The sequence below is a fragment of the Aedes aegypti genome, chromosome 3 (assembly GCF_002204515.2).
Source record: "Aedes aegypti strain LVP_AGWG chromosome 3, AaegL5.0 Primary Assembly, whole genome shotgun sequence".
Lineage (NCBI taxonomy): Eukaryota > Metazoa > Arthropoda > Insecta > Diptera > Culicidae > Aedes > Aedes aegypti.
In genome coordinates this window covers 236,922,071-236,935,267 of record NC_035109.1, presented here as the reverse complement: position 1 = coordinate 236,935,267, position 13,197 = coordinate 236,922,071, and the positions used below count along the sequence as shown (strand labels likewise).

The 13,197-nt window shown below is 33.8% G+C and overlaps 1 protein-coding gene across 1 annotated transcript; it reads right to left on the bottom strand.

Annotated features, from left to right (window-relative positions):
• Positions 1-823: 823 nt before the first annotated feature.
• On the bottom strand, positions 824-2,269 carry LOC110678976. The gene is made up of 5 exons (XM_021852727.1): positions 1,815-2,269; positions 1,655-1,758; positions 1,525-1,600; positions 1,073-1,456; positions 824-1,013 (listed from the first exon to the last, which is right to left on the bottom strand). The coding sequence occupies exons 1-5, from the start codon at positions 1,908-1,910 to the stop codon at positions 930-932; spliced, it is 744 nt and encodes a 247-aa protein (XP_021708419.1). The 5' UTR covers positions 1,911-2,269; the 3' UTR covers positions 824-929.
• Between the last annotated feature and the right edge of the window lie 10,928 nt (positions 2,270-13,197).

The following is a 13,197-nucleotide window of genomic DNA, read 5'->3' as shown; positions in this document are numbered from 1 at the left end:
AAAAAATAGTGATTTTAATAGTTACACATCAAAAAGGGCGTAACTCAAAATTTGGAGGATACGCCTAAATCTATGTAATTTCCCTTGAAATTAGCACGTGAAGCAATTATGGACAAAATTTAGAAATGTGCACATCGACATTGGTAAACGATGGCTTCACAAACTGCTGTTGACCCCAATTCAACTCGATCACGCTGTGGTGTTAGTTTTCGTGGGAGATCTAAAATTGGCTCAACAGCAACGTTTCCGAGAAGAGGCTCAAGACCTATTGAGCCCTTTTAAAATGTTTATCCAGATTTGAAATATTGGCTGTTCAAAGTGCATAATTTGTTGATTTCAGAGAACTTTCATGCAAGTATATTATATTTATATATAGTTTATAATACTTTCGATACACAAAAATTACTTCCTATAGTATTATAGGAAAGTATTGTATCTTGCCATATAAAATAAACGAAGAATTTTGTATGGACACTGTGAGCATGTTGAAAAATTTGATTTAATCGAAATTTAATCGTGTGATTTAAACCAGATTATAACCCACATAAAATTTGAAGTCCTATTTTGCATGGTTAGAGGATTAGATTACTAAAAAGCTTTGTGATTCATAGTTAAATTTCGTTTAAGCAATATTAACACTAGAATTTCATACCTACATACATGTAGTCCAAAAAAAACATTTTTGAGTGCGGCATTATATTCATCAACCTCAAGTTTACTAGAGACAAATAATTTGATGCTTGAAATATGCAAAAATGTTGTTTTTGTTATGCTGTATTATAAATGTAGCAGTTTTTATCAAAGAACAAAGAAAAAACTGTTGTATAGTTTAAACACATCAAGTATATTGTAAGAAATAAAATAAGGCGTTTAATTTATTGACTTCTAGTTGTACTTAAATATGCTTCAAGTCTCATATTTTCCAACACTCATATTGACTGAGGACGCTGCTTTTTGGGAGTAGTTATATATGTCCTGAAGATTGTTTCTTCCGATTCTGTTGTAGTGCATTCCTTGAAGATAAAAATGAATAGAGAAAAATTGTCACCAACAATACAAACTCAAATCAAACCTGCTCAGGGATTTCCTCCACTTCGATTCCAATTCTCCTCGGAGGGTGTTCTTCTTCATCCAACTTGTTCATAGCCAACAATCTGAGGTTCATATTCTCGTGTAACAGCTGGGAACACCGCGTCAGCAGATCCAGATACTGACGATGGCATGTGGTAATGCTGTCCTCGCTTAGCTTTGCTTCAACCACGGCTAGCATGTAGCGATTATGCTCCCGAACGCGAGCAGCAAACTCGAGGCACATCTTCTGGTACCGATTCCGCCGTGTTTCGTACCAGCGCTTTGTAGACCGCATCCGGAGGAACATCTCGCCCAGTCGAAAACGGGTTCCGGCACAGCCAAGCATGTGACGTGCTAGTTTGCGGTTGGACGAATGTAACGATCTCTGTGCAAGATAACGGGGCAAAGGATAGAGTTCCGGTAGTTTGTAAGGAAAGGCAATCTAATACATACCTGCATCGTCTGAAGATACAACTTTATACGCTCCATTTTCAACTTCAACAATTCATGCTCCTCGTTAAAGTAATGCCTTGTAATAAAAATTTTGAGTTTAAACGCTAATGTACTGCTAGAGTCAACTTACCTTTGTCTGTTTAATTTTCTGGTGAGCTTATTATTGATGGATATTGTTTGATGTAAATCACTGGTTAAACATTGCTTTGCAAGAGCCATTTCTTTCAACTTGTCCTAATAAAAATACCATATTATTGTAATCTTACATCAGAGTTTCAAATTTATTTCACCTTCAAATGTTTTATTTCTGACTGTGATTCACCCAAAGCCTTTTTAAGATGTGCTAAATCTTTCTTGAGATCATGAGTTTTGTCACCGGATGACATGGTTTGATTAATAAAATAAACAAAAGCAAAGATACATAATCACAGTAGTCTACGATAAATTAGTTTTAGTGGTTTTAGTCTAATTTCATGGATGTGGTACCCTCAGGGAAGTTACCGCTTTTAGAATCAACTTTTTTTTGCAAAACCATAAAATATGATGTGTCGCAAGAAATGCTTAGGAATAATTCCAAATGATGCCGCCCCTCTACTAGGCATTCCTAGATATTTTGGACCAATTTTGTGCCCTCTAGGTGGTTAGAATCAATCTTAAATTATATTTTCAAATTTTATATCAGCCAGAAAATCTATAAAAAAATAGGGAAAAAGCAGTAAATTTCGACCCATTTATAAAATTTGTATGAAAATCCGAAAATTGGAACAGAATTCTTACAGGTCGAAAATTAGTGCTTTCTCCCTACACGCAAAAAAATTGTGCGGTAAAAACTACCATTTTAGGGGGTTAACTTAAGCGCTCGCACCGGCAATTTCCAGCAGACCAGAAATGCGCTTGATTTTACCATGTCCGTAGTCGAAATCAGATTGTTGTAATTTATTTCTGTCAAATGTACCAGTAATGATGTGGGATGTGTCGTAAACATAGTAAATTGATCTGAAATTCCATGGTAGTTTCAAGAATGGGCGTAGTCAGCTAAAATAGTTATTTTTACCACAGAATTTTTTCCCGTGTATATGTGTCACATGATAAGTTTCTAGAGCAATGAGAAAATCGTTCATCCCTTGCAAAGTTTCTAGGATACCAGAACTTATTCTGGAGTCTCTGGACGGCCTAAATATATTCATTTTAAAACATAAGTAAAGTATTATAAGTTCAGAATGATTTTCCTATATAAATCTATGATCTTTTGTTGTTGTCTTGTTCATATATTCAAGGTTAGTTGAAATTATACCACACATAAATTCACCCCCAGAAAAAAGGGGGAAAGTCTAGGAACTATCCCCAACTTACCATCTTCTAGCCACACTCTTCCTCTTGAAGTAGCTATAAAAAGTTCGTAATTTGAATGGCTGGTATCTGAGAATGAGCCATTTGAAGCTCAAAGTTAGACTTATGGTTGCCCTTTTTGAGTGGGGTTCTGGAAATTTCCTCCAGGTATCTGGAAATGTTCCCATGTTACACGGACATCGACCATAAGTCTTGCTTTTTCTAAAGTTTTTATATAATTTAGTTCACTTTTGTTAAAGTGAACTAAATAATATTCTTGAGAAAGCCCTTTCCGAAGAATGCCAGATTGGATTCTCCTTTTCATAATAATTACTGGGACTGGGAAAATCCAAGTAAATCATTTATTCTATTTTTGATCTCTTCAGGTGACTTATAGTCACTTGAGAGACCTTTCAAGACGGCTTTGAATAAACATTGAGTGTTGTGTAGGTAGTTTATAAAAAAAGTTCCAAGAGGAGAGAGAATGTGTGTACGCACAGCACGAAAGTACGTTGCTCTTATTTTTTATAAGATGGGACGCATTGTTAACTTTTGCCAAATCACTGCAAAACAAATGCATTGAGTTGAAAATCTCTTGATTTTTTTCGCTGATCCATAATATGTTACGATTTGATCCATAAATCTGAACCTGTTTTTCAGAAACTAATACAATTTTTATTTTTTATGCAGTTCTGAACAGTGGCGTAGATAGAGTTCTAGGGGCCCAGTGCGGAGGTAGACATGGGGGCCCTAAAAATAGAGGTTTGAAAAATATACCTTTAATTACCTAACTCACAAGTACCTTCAACATTTTTTCAAAAACGTTTGACATTTGGAAGAAAGATTCGTAATTAAAGATCAACAAATATTCTCCCGGTAAAAATTAACCCATACGAGGGCGTAGTCAGGATTTCCGCCAGGAAGTAGCTTAATTTATGTCTTGTGGAAGCAACAAATATGTATGCTTCAAAATTTTCTATATGTTTCTGTTTAAAAAGCTCTTTAAAGGTATTCTCGGAAAACTCACTATTTGTTGTACGGTATTTAGTAGCATGCTTACAGTTATTCTTAGTTCAACTCTTTGAAAACTCGCGAAAAAAATCTTGAAACAACTCGTAGACCAATATTTGGTGAAATCGCTGAACAAATTTTTGAAGTTCTACCCGACTAGCAGATCATATCGAAATTACATAACAAATATATTATATCGAGATATAATTATCTCCCGTAGATGAAATTTAGATATGGTATATTGTTTTAACAAGATTATATCAGAACGTATTAAATTTTATAATACATCATGTTACAAAAAGTTATAACAAATCTTATTACAATCCGTTTAAAACGGGAACATAATTTTAGCTTTATGGTAGGATGTTATGATAACAGGACATGATATAATTGTATTTTAATGTATGGAGAACATTTACCAAGATTGAGTAAGTTTGTCGTTTATGTACGTCACTAACTGACGTCCTGTTTTTCAGCTCAGACGCAGGAACAATTTGAAAAATACCAAGTCCATGTTCATATGAGCTGAAAAGAAGTTTTTGTCCATTTTCGAAAAATAGACTTACACACTTTAAAACATTTACCCAAAAACATGAGAAAAAATATATAGTTTTTATCCTGATTGATTTTTCCCAAAGCGGTATTTGCAAGAAAATAAGTTACAACTTTGTTTTGTTGTGATGCAAAATTTTAACATATTTTAACAACATCCTGCATCTAATTTATAACAACCGGTGTTACAAAAAAAATCGTTTCTAAATAACATACACAGCAAAAAAATCTCGAATTTACATGGTACGTATTTTTTTATGATAATCATGTAAAAGGAGTTTCAACTGAACATTCAACGACAATTAATGTAAACTGTCTCATTGCATTCGAAAATGCTTGCAATATTGAGTGAAACTGAAACATTTCATGATCTTACATCCAACATTCGCCAATATTGCATGCTGCTCTTGAAAATTTGAACTCTGGCTTCGATTTATCTTCACCTTAAATTACTAGGAAAAATCCTGGCGTCATTGCCTAGAATATTCTGTAAAGCTTCAACATGAATGCGCTGGAAAATGTCTCCTGAATTTGTTGCTAATGTTGATTCTGAAGAAATGCAGTTAAAAATTCCTAAAAGAATTCGTTTGGAAATAAATTCTTGAATATATTGATCGTTTTTTTTTTTTTCAACGAAATCTTATAGGATTTTCTAAAAACGTTTATTAAAAAAAATCCCGGTCCAAAATAAAAACATAAAATTATAATGTGTAAAATTGACTATTTTGCATTTTATTTGTTTGTATCCTAAATATTTTTTCCAGCCTTGTCTCGGACATCAAATAATAAAAATTAAAAAACTCAAATGTTTGGCTTACTTATTCTACAAAATTCATGATTCAGAAAATATCTCAAACGTTGAAATCTAAAAAATGTACGCCTCTAGCCTTTAAATCATGTATATATACTATTAAGAAGGTCTCTGTATCATTTCTAAAATGAATGAAAATGAGAATGGTTAAGATCGTAAGAAAAGGTGTAGTTAAAACTCACCAATGCTCCAGAATTTTGAAGGCCTTCAAACTTGGGTAGATTTGATTGGAAATAAGAATTCATGCAGTACTATATAGATATAAACTGGGAGGGAGAAACCAATACGATATTTATCTACGTCAAAGTGAGCCGAGATTCTGCTGTCACGAACTGTCACTGTGAGCCCAGATCTTAAACAATAGACAAACATGATAAAAGCGCGTAATTGATCAAAACATATTTTTGCATTTTATCAAATGTGACAAAAAAAAGATTGAAAAGCTATTCATACTTATTCAAAAGTAATTTCACGATAGCACTTTTTATTCTGATTGAGTATAAAGTATTCAAATATGCATCATTTTACTTTTTCCAATAAAAAAGAAAATGAAATGCCTAGCAAACTTTGGCCCTTTTTCCATGTTTGTCCAGAACGATCGAAGGTACACAACAAAACAAAACTAGCGATTTTCATCTAGTCTGCCTTCATTGTCTTTGACAAGCTGGAGTTTTCTTGCAGTTTGAAATAACTTTGTGTCATATTTCGTGTGTAGTACCTGCGCCTCCCTCCCAGGATATAAATATTGCTGTTTGCCTTTGAGGTGCAAATCTTGACTAAATGCACACCAAATACGGTAACACAAAACAATCAAATGACTCTTAGCAACAATTTTCTAAATCACCGCCGACCTAGCAAGAAAAACCGCATTTGTCGTGGAAAATCTTACCGCGTTTGGTGTTCCCGCATTTGATATTTACGTTTCAAAGGCACACAGCAGCTTTATTTGGACTCAACATCTTAAAAATTGGTGTCTGTCCACTTAAGTATCCAAAACCGGACTGCGTCGCACTATCGATATGGGTCATCCGTGTACATGCTCTTGAATTTCAAATTATATCTTTATCGTTTATCCTATATCCAAACTCGCAGTGTTTTCTTGTGGAAGTGCAGAGGACAGACGTCAACATTTCCCTCCCATCCTCAAATTGACCTGCATTCGGAAGCAGCCGGCACCGGTATTGTTTGTTATAATAATGAGAGAACCAGTTGAATTGAGGATACTACTGATCCTGAGTAGCGTCTGTTGGTTCCTTGTGTAAGTACAGCTGTTCTTGCAATAACGGAGTAGAACTGCGAGCGGTCAATCATGCTCATGCTCATGGGGTGGTCCATCAATTACGTAAGGGTTTAAGGGAGGACCCCCCCCGTTGAAGATTTCTTACGCGTCATACAAATTATTTTTGGTTTTCATACAAAAAATCTTACCATGGGGGGAGGGGTGGTTGAAAAACCGCTAAAATTGTCTTACCTAATTAATGGACAGCCCCCATACTCGCTCATACAACATCTCGCATTGATTTATCCAATAATCAATCCTGTGACTCTCCTAGTTTTTTTCCTAGAAATATTGAAAAAGGCATTCTTCCAAAGCTACGTTGGAAAAAAATAAGTTTTTCAGGACTTCATACAATGCTTTTTTTATGTTTTGTTTTTTTTTAATATTTATAACTTATCGCTGTACGGATATGAACCAGCCATAGTGCTGAAAATCTTCTTAATATTGTAATTATCTATGAATATCTCTAAGTGCACTCCCAAAAAATATTTTGAAGAACACAAAGGAAATTTCTTAAGATATTACTTCTTTACTTCTTGGCTTCCATAAATTTGTGCAAGAGCTATTCTTAAAAAAAAAAAACCTGGGTAAATCCTATGTTTAGAAGAACATCATGAAAACACTCGTGGATATTTTTTCTTAGAAATTTTTGATAAAATGTATTTAGATTTCACTGGATTTGGAGAAATCTGTCAAATTATGCTCAAATAAGAACATAATTGTAGGAAGTTTCTAAAGGAATCCACAGTTAAGCTTATATATAAACTTCTGTAGGAATTTTGGTGACCTAGGAGTAATTTTGATTCTTGGAGTAGTTTATAGTACTCATTTTCAATGAATTCTGAAAAGTATGCTAGAAAGAATTTTAGAAAAATATCATTGAATTTTTTTTTTTAATTTTCTTCTAAATATTCCTAAAATAACTCTTGGATAAATCCTTACACTTTGCTGCAGACACTGGCAACACGGACGATACAGATATACCGATTCGCAAAGCCCCTCGAACGGATTCTGTATACGCAACAAATGATACAATGCAGAATAGACTAAAAGTCGAACAGGTTGACAGCTCGACAGAGATGAAAAGCTCTTAAGATGCAAGTCATTCTAGTGCACTATTGGCATTTCCTAATTCTCTGCTAAATACTATAGTGATAATACTACAATCGTGAATTACTTCTGATAGAAACTGGATTAGTTGATCGCACTTATTTGTAGGTTTGTTTGAGTGATAGTAAGTTTCCCTCAATACTTAATAAGTCTTCCGAATTCGACAGGTTGATACAGTCGAGTAGGACAAGCACATTTTATTTGAGCTGGCTTTCAGATATTCGATATCATATCACACCAATTGTAAGTCCTGTTTATTCCTCTCTGATAATCACTACTGTTATTATACTCTAATTAAATATTATTGAATTTGTTAGCGGTATTACAGTCCAGTCCCCAGTCAGACACAAATTGCATTTAGTTGGATTTCGCTACTAAGGAAGACCAATATGTAAGCAACTTAACCTTGAATTTAGAACTATTCTTCATATTAAAAAACTAATAAAATATCTCTAGCTTCAAGAATACCGTCAACAAAACTAGGCGTTTCTCTGGAGAGGTCATCTGAACGAATAATCCTGGACTGGGACTGGACTGTAATACCGCTAACGAATTCAATAATATTTAATTAGAGTATAATAACAGTAGTGATTATCAGAGAGGAATAAACAGGACTTACAATTGGTGTGATATGATATCGAATATCTGAAAGCCAGCTCAAATAAAATGTGCTTGTCCTACTCGACTGTATCAACCTATCGAATTCGGAAGACTTATTAAGTATTGAGGGAAACTTACTATCACTCAAACAAACCTACAAATAAGTGCGATCAACTAATCCAGTTTCTATCAGAAGTAATTCACGATTGTAGTATTATCACTATAGTATTTAGCAGAGAATTAGGAAATGCCAATAGTGCACTAGAATGACTTGCATCTTAAGAGCTTTTCATCTCTGTCGAGCTGTCAACCTGTTCGACTGTTAGTCTATTCTGCATTGTATCATTTGTTGCGTATACAGAATCCGTTCGAGGGGCTTTGCGAATCGGTATATCTGTATCGTCCGTGTTGCCAGTGTCTGCAACACACTTATTTCATAAGGATTCGCTAAGGAAAATCCTCCAAAGAGAATGATAGAAGAATCATCGATAGAATTCTGGAACATGTATGACAGAGTTCCAAATATATATTAGCAGTAATGTCTAAAGAAATTTCTTGACATCACTAGATGAAATTAAAAACGAAATCTTGAATAATTTTGAATTCATTCTTGGAATAAACATTTACAGTATCCCTGGAACAATCCCTAAAGAAATGATGAGTGTAAATACTCAAGGAATTCAAGGAGAAATATTGGAAGGAATCGATTTAGGGGAAATATTGGAAGGAATCGATTTAGGGGAAATATTGGAAGGAATCGATGAAGTCTTGTGTTTTCAAAGTTCTACATGTAATAGAATACAACGAATTCGGTACTTTAAAAATAAAACAAAAATCGGAAAGCTGGTCTTGCTATTCTACAAATATAGCTCTTAAAAATAATTGTCTTGAAGGTTTATTTGTTATTGTCCATTACTTATAATACAAGTTAATGTATTAATAATAAAACACAGAACACCTAGATGCTAGATATAAGATTTGAACATAATGTTTAAAATGGAACTAAAAATAAATAAAATCAAATAAATATAATGTAAATTCGGGTGACATTGTTCACCGTGTCACACAATTTTATTTCTTGTTTGTAGAGCACAAATATTAATGCAACCTTTTGAAAATGAACGTTGTATGTCTTAATTATTGTCAAATTGCATATTGTGAAGTTTTTTTTTATGTTTTTAATGTTATTTACATGGAAATAATGTAAAACTCCAGAATCATGTTTGATGAGACATCTACAAACTTCTAATTTCAAACTATGATTTGGACATGGTGTCAACCTGAAAGTTTGTGAGTATGCTTATAATATATCCCCAAAACAGATTGTATTATCGAAATTCATATCGATACGCTCATTTTGTTGTAATATCTGAATTTCTGTTAGATATCGAAAGATTCCTTTGGAAATTACCTACATTTAGGCGTTTGCTGCGATAATCTTGAAAATTAATTATTTATTATTTCCATAACTATTACATTATTAAGCATTTTGAAAGCATATTCGGATTCAGGGATTCCAAATTAAGTAAATAAAGTTGTTTTCAAAACCAACAATATTCGTTTTGACAAGTTATCAATTTCGCCCCGAAATGGGATATCCTGATTTCTTATTTTAGAGATTATTTTCAGCACTAAAATCACATTTGTAAGAAAATTTCGGTACATGAACCAATAAGGCTCACCGCCGTACTTGTTTTCCTGCATTTAGTTTTTTGGTATTGACAACATTGAAGAAAGCAGACGTGAAAAACTGTGAAAAATGATCAATTTCACCCGAAATTACGGTACCAAACTTAATCACAGATGTATCTACATAACCAATACAAACGAAAACGACACGCTAAATCAAGCACAAAGCGCCGATTCATCGCAGCTCTCAACAATTGATTCGATGAGGGTAATAAATAAATTCAATAACAAGCAATGAACTTTTCCGATACAAACGACAGACAACCCCTAAACATACAGCACTACATCCTTGTCTTTAGTACTTCCAACTCAACAAGTAGATCAGCTGTCGTTTACTTGTTGCCGAGGGCAAAAGAAAACTTCAAAAATCACGAACCAATGGGAACCTAGCTCTGGTATCAGAATGGACGTGTTTTTCATTCATAACCCTTCGAGCAATATTGGGCTGCCGAAGACCCGGCATAGAGCAGCGAAATAGACCCGACCGAATCTGCGTACCGAAAAATGTTTGTGGAATTCATTCAACAATTCAACCCAGTGATACGCTGTCATAACCCAAGGCTGACACATCGACTAAACAACCAACCGTCGCACTGTGGGGTTATTTGTTCTACGACGCGATCATAAATCATTTTTATAGATTTGATGGAAAATACCATCAGAAATTAATGTATCGATTATGCTTTGATTATCAAAAATACTATTGAAAAACAATGGAATTGGGCATCTAAGAGAGCCGAAGGAGATGTATGGTTGTGATAAAGAATGTGAGTTTCCATTATTTTTCACAATTTTACATCTTAATTTGTCAAAAATTGACTTTTGTGTCTACGAACTTCTGGTTTTTTTTCAAAACACCGTCGGATGGTTTAAGCCGTAATAGACATGACAACCCTAGTTACGAAAAAACACTATTGATGTTGTTGTCTTTGACTACACTAAATAATTCATCGAATATCATCAGGATATATTCACACATTTGAACAGCATTCATTTATTTATTTATTTCGTCAAGCATAGGTAGACTACATACAATAATTACAATACTTTCTTACATGCTATGGATTACTTCTATTGTTCTTTAGTTGTGTTTTAAGCTGCTCTTTGGACATAGTAATGTCAATGAATTCGCAATGTACATTATACTGACGCATCATACGGTTTATTGGTCCGTTTTGAGCATAATGCGTTCTGCATGATTTTTCTGAAAATAATTTTCTTGTTCTTAAATGCCGAGAGGGTGTGTAGAAGTTTAGTTGAGAAAGAAGTGCAGCGGAGTCTACACGGTTCGAAATAATGTTGTTTATAAAGAGAATCATTGCGAATTCCCGGCGTTGCTTAAGTGTTTCCAAGTTGATGAGCATGCAGCGTGCTTCATACGACGGAAGTGGCAGCACAGTCCAATTCAATTTCCGAAGGGCGTATAAAAGGAATTGCTTCTGTACTGATTCTATGCGTTCTTCGTGTACGACATGATACGGGTTCCATACTAGGTGACAGTATTCCAGAATTGGTCTTACATATGTAGTATACAATAGTTTAATAGTATATGGGTCTTGAAAATTGTTGCTGAACCTCTTAATGAAGCCAAGCATGCTGTTTGCTTTGTTTATTATGGAATTATAATGTTCTACAAAAGTGAGTTTAGAGTCTAGGATTACGCCCAAATCCCTTACAATTTTACACTTCTGCACTACTTGATTTCTTAAAAATACTTCAATTGGTGGTGTTACATATTTTTGACTAAATGCTATTGAATTACATTTTTTGAAAGGGAAAGTTATTTAAAATACTATAGGCAACAAAAAGTGACATTGCGAATATTCATATTTTCGTGTTCAGAATTAACTGAATAATTGTATATTTTGTTGAAAAAGACCACGACATTTTTACGTTGAATACAACATATCAGGATCAGGATTATGAAATTTCAATATAATTAGATCAGTTGCTCAGAGTTGCTATACATACTCATAAGTAAGAATCTGTTAGAAGGATATTTAAAGCTTTTACACATATACATTTTTAGTGCTGAAGCTACACATAGCAAGCACATACTAATAATATTCTTTCAATTGAGAATGTCATCTTGTTATCAACTATCAACCAAAGCCAATGATTGAACATGTCGCAACATACCACTTATCAATTCATATATTTAGAATTAAGAAATCGTAAATAAAAAATCTGTGAATAGTATCACCTTTATATTTTTGTATTTACTATTCCACATGCTGGAATAAAGTTGGCAATATTTGTCGATGTTAATAACAAATGCATTTTTTATGTAATTCTTACCATACATTGTAAAGTCATACCATATTATAATATACAACAGAATGAACTGTGTTTCAAAAGTATTTTTATAAGAATTCCATGTCTTCACGTTCTCTATTATAATCAATAATAAATTAATACACAATGTTGCTAGTGTAACCACTACGACCACGATTGGTACACTTTCTATATATTAGAAACAAGAATTTCCACTTCATTGTCCATGGCCTTACTATGAACACCCAAGAATGACGCGTATAATATTTACCTTTCAACATTCTTGGTATCGTAATTGATCCACTAAAGGTATGCTGCTCATAACTGCATATTTGTAACATTCAACAAAAGTAGGCATTGAGTAAATTGAATACTAAGTGTGCATTTCATGGCAGTATGGGAAGAAACTAAAATGTCTAAAAATTACCACGAACTCAAAAGTGCTTATATGAGGCTGAAATTGTGTACAGCTAATATTACATATTGGGTGAACAGTCTGAAAATAATTTTGATAAAAATTTCATTGCTACTACATTACGGAGCTCATGTATAATCTCAAAGTGACTATTATGCAGTTACAATTATCAATGTGACAAAACAACTTGGTATTTTTTTTCGAATTTTCTAAAGCTATCTCACAGATTTCAGTAGATAATCGAAAGTGTTTATGATTTAATGACTCTCCACGGTATTAACTCGAAATTAGCAAAATTGTCGAATGTGACGAATATGCAGTTATAGGCAGTATGGGAGGGAAAAAGAAGACAATTTGTTTTTTTTGGCCTACGGACGGTACCACTGTGGCGTCGTTTCCCTATCATTGCAGAAATCGTGCCAACCAACTGATTTCGTGCATTGGCGTGGAATGAAACAGTGACACACAAAGCACGTCACTACCATAGATACCGATTTTATTTATGATAAATAATTTTCATAAAAAAAACTCGAAGCACGAAAAGCAAAGGATGTCACTTGGCTCAAGTTCTGCTAGCAAACTTTTCGTTAGTCTTCGGGCGGA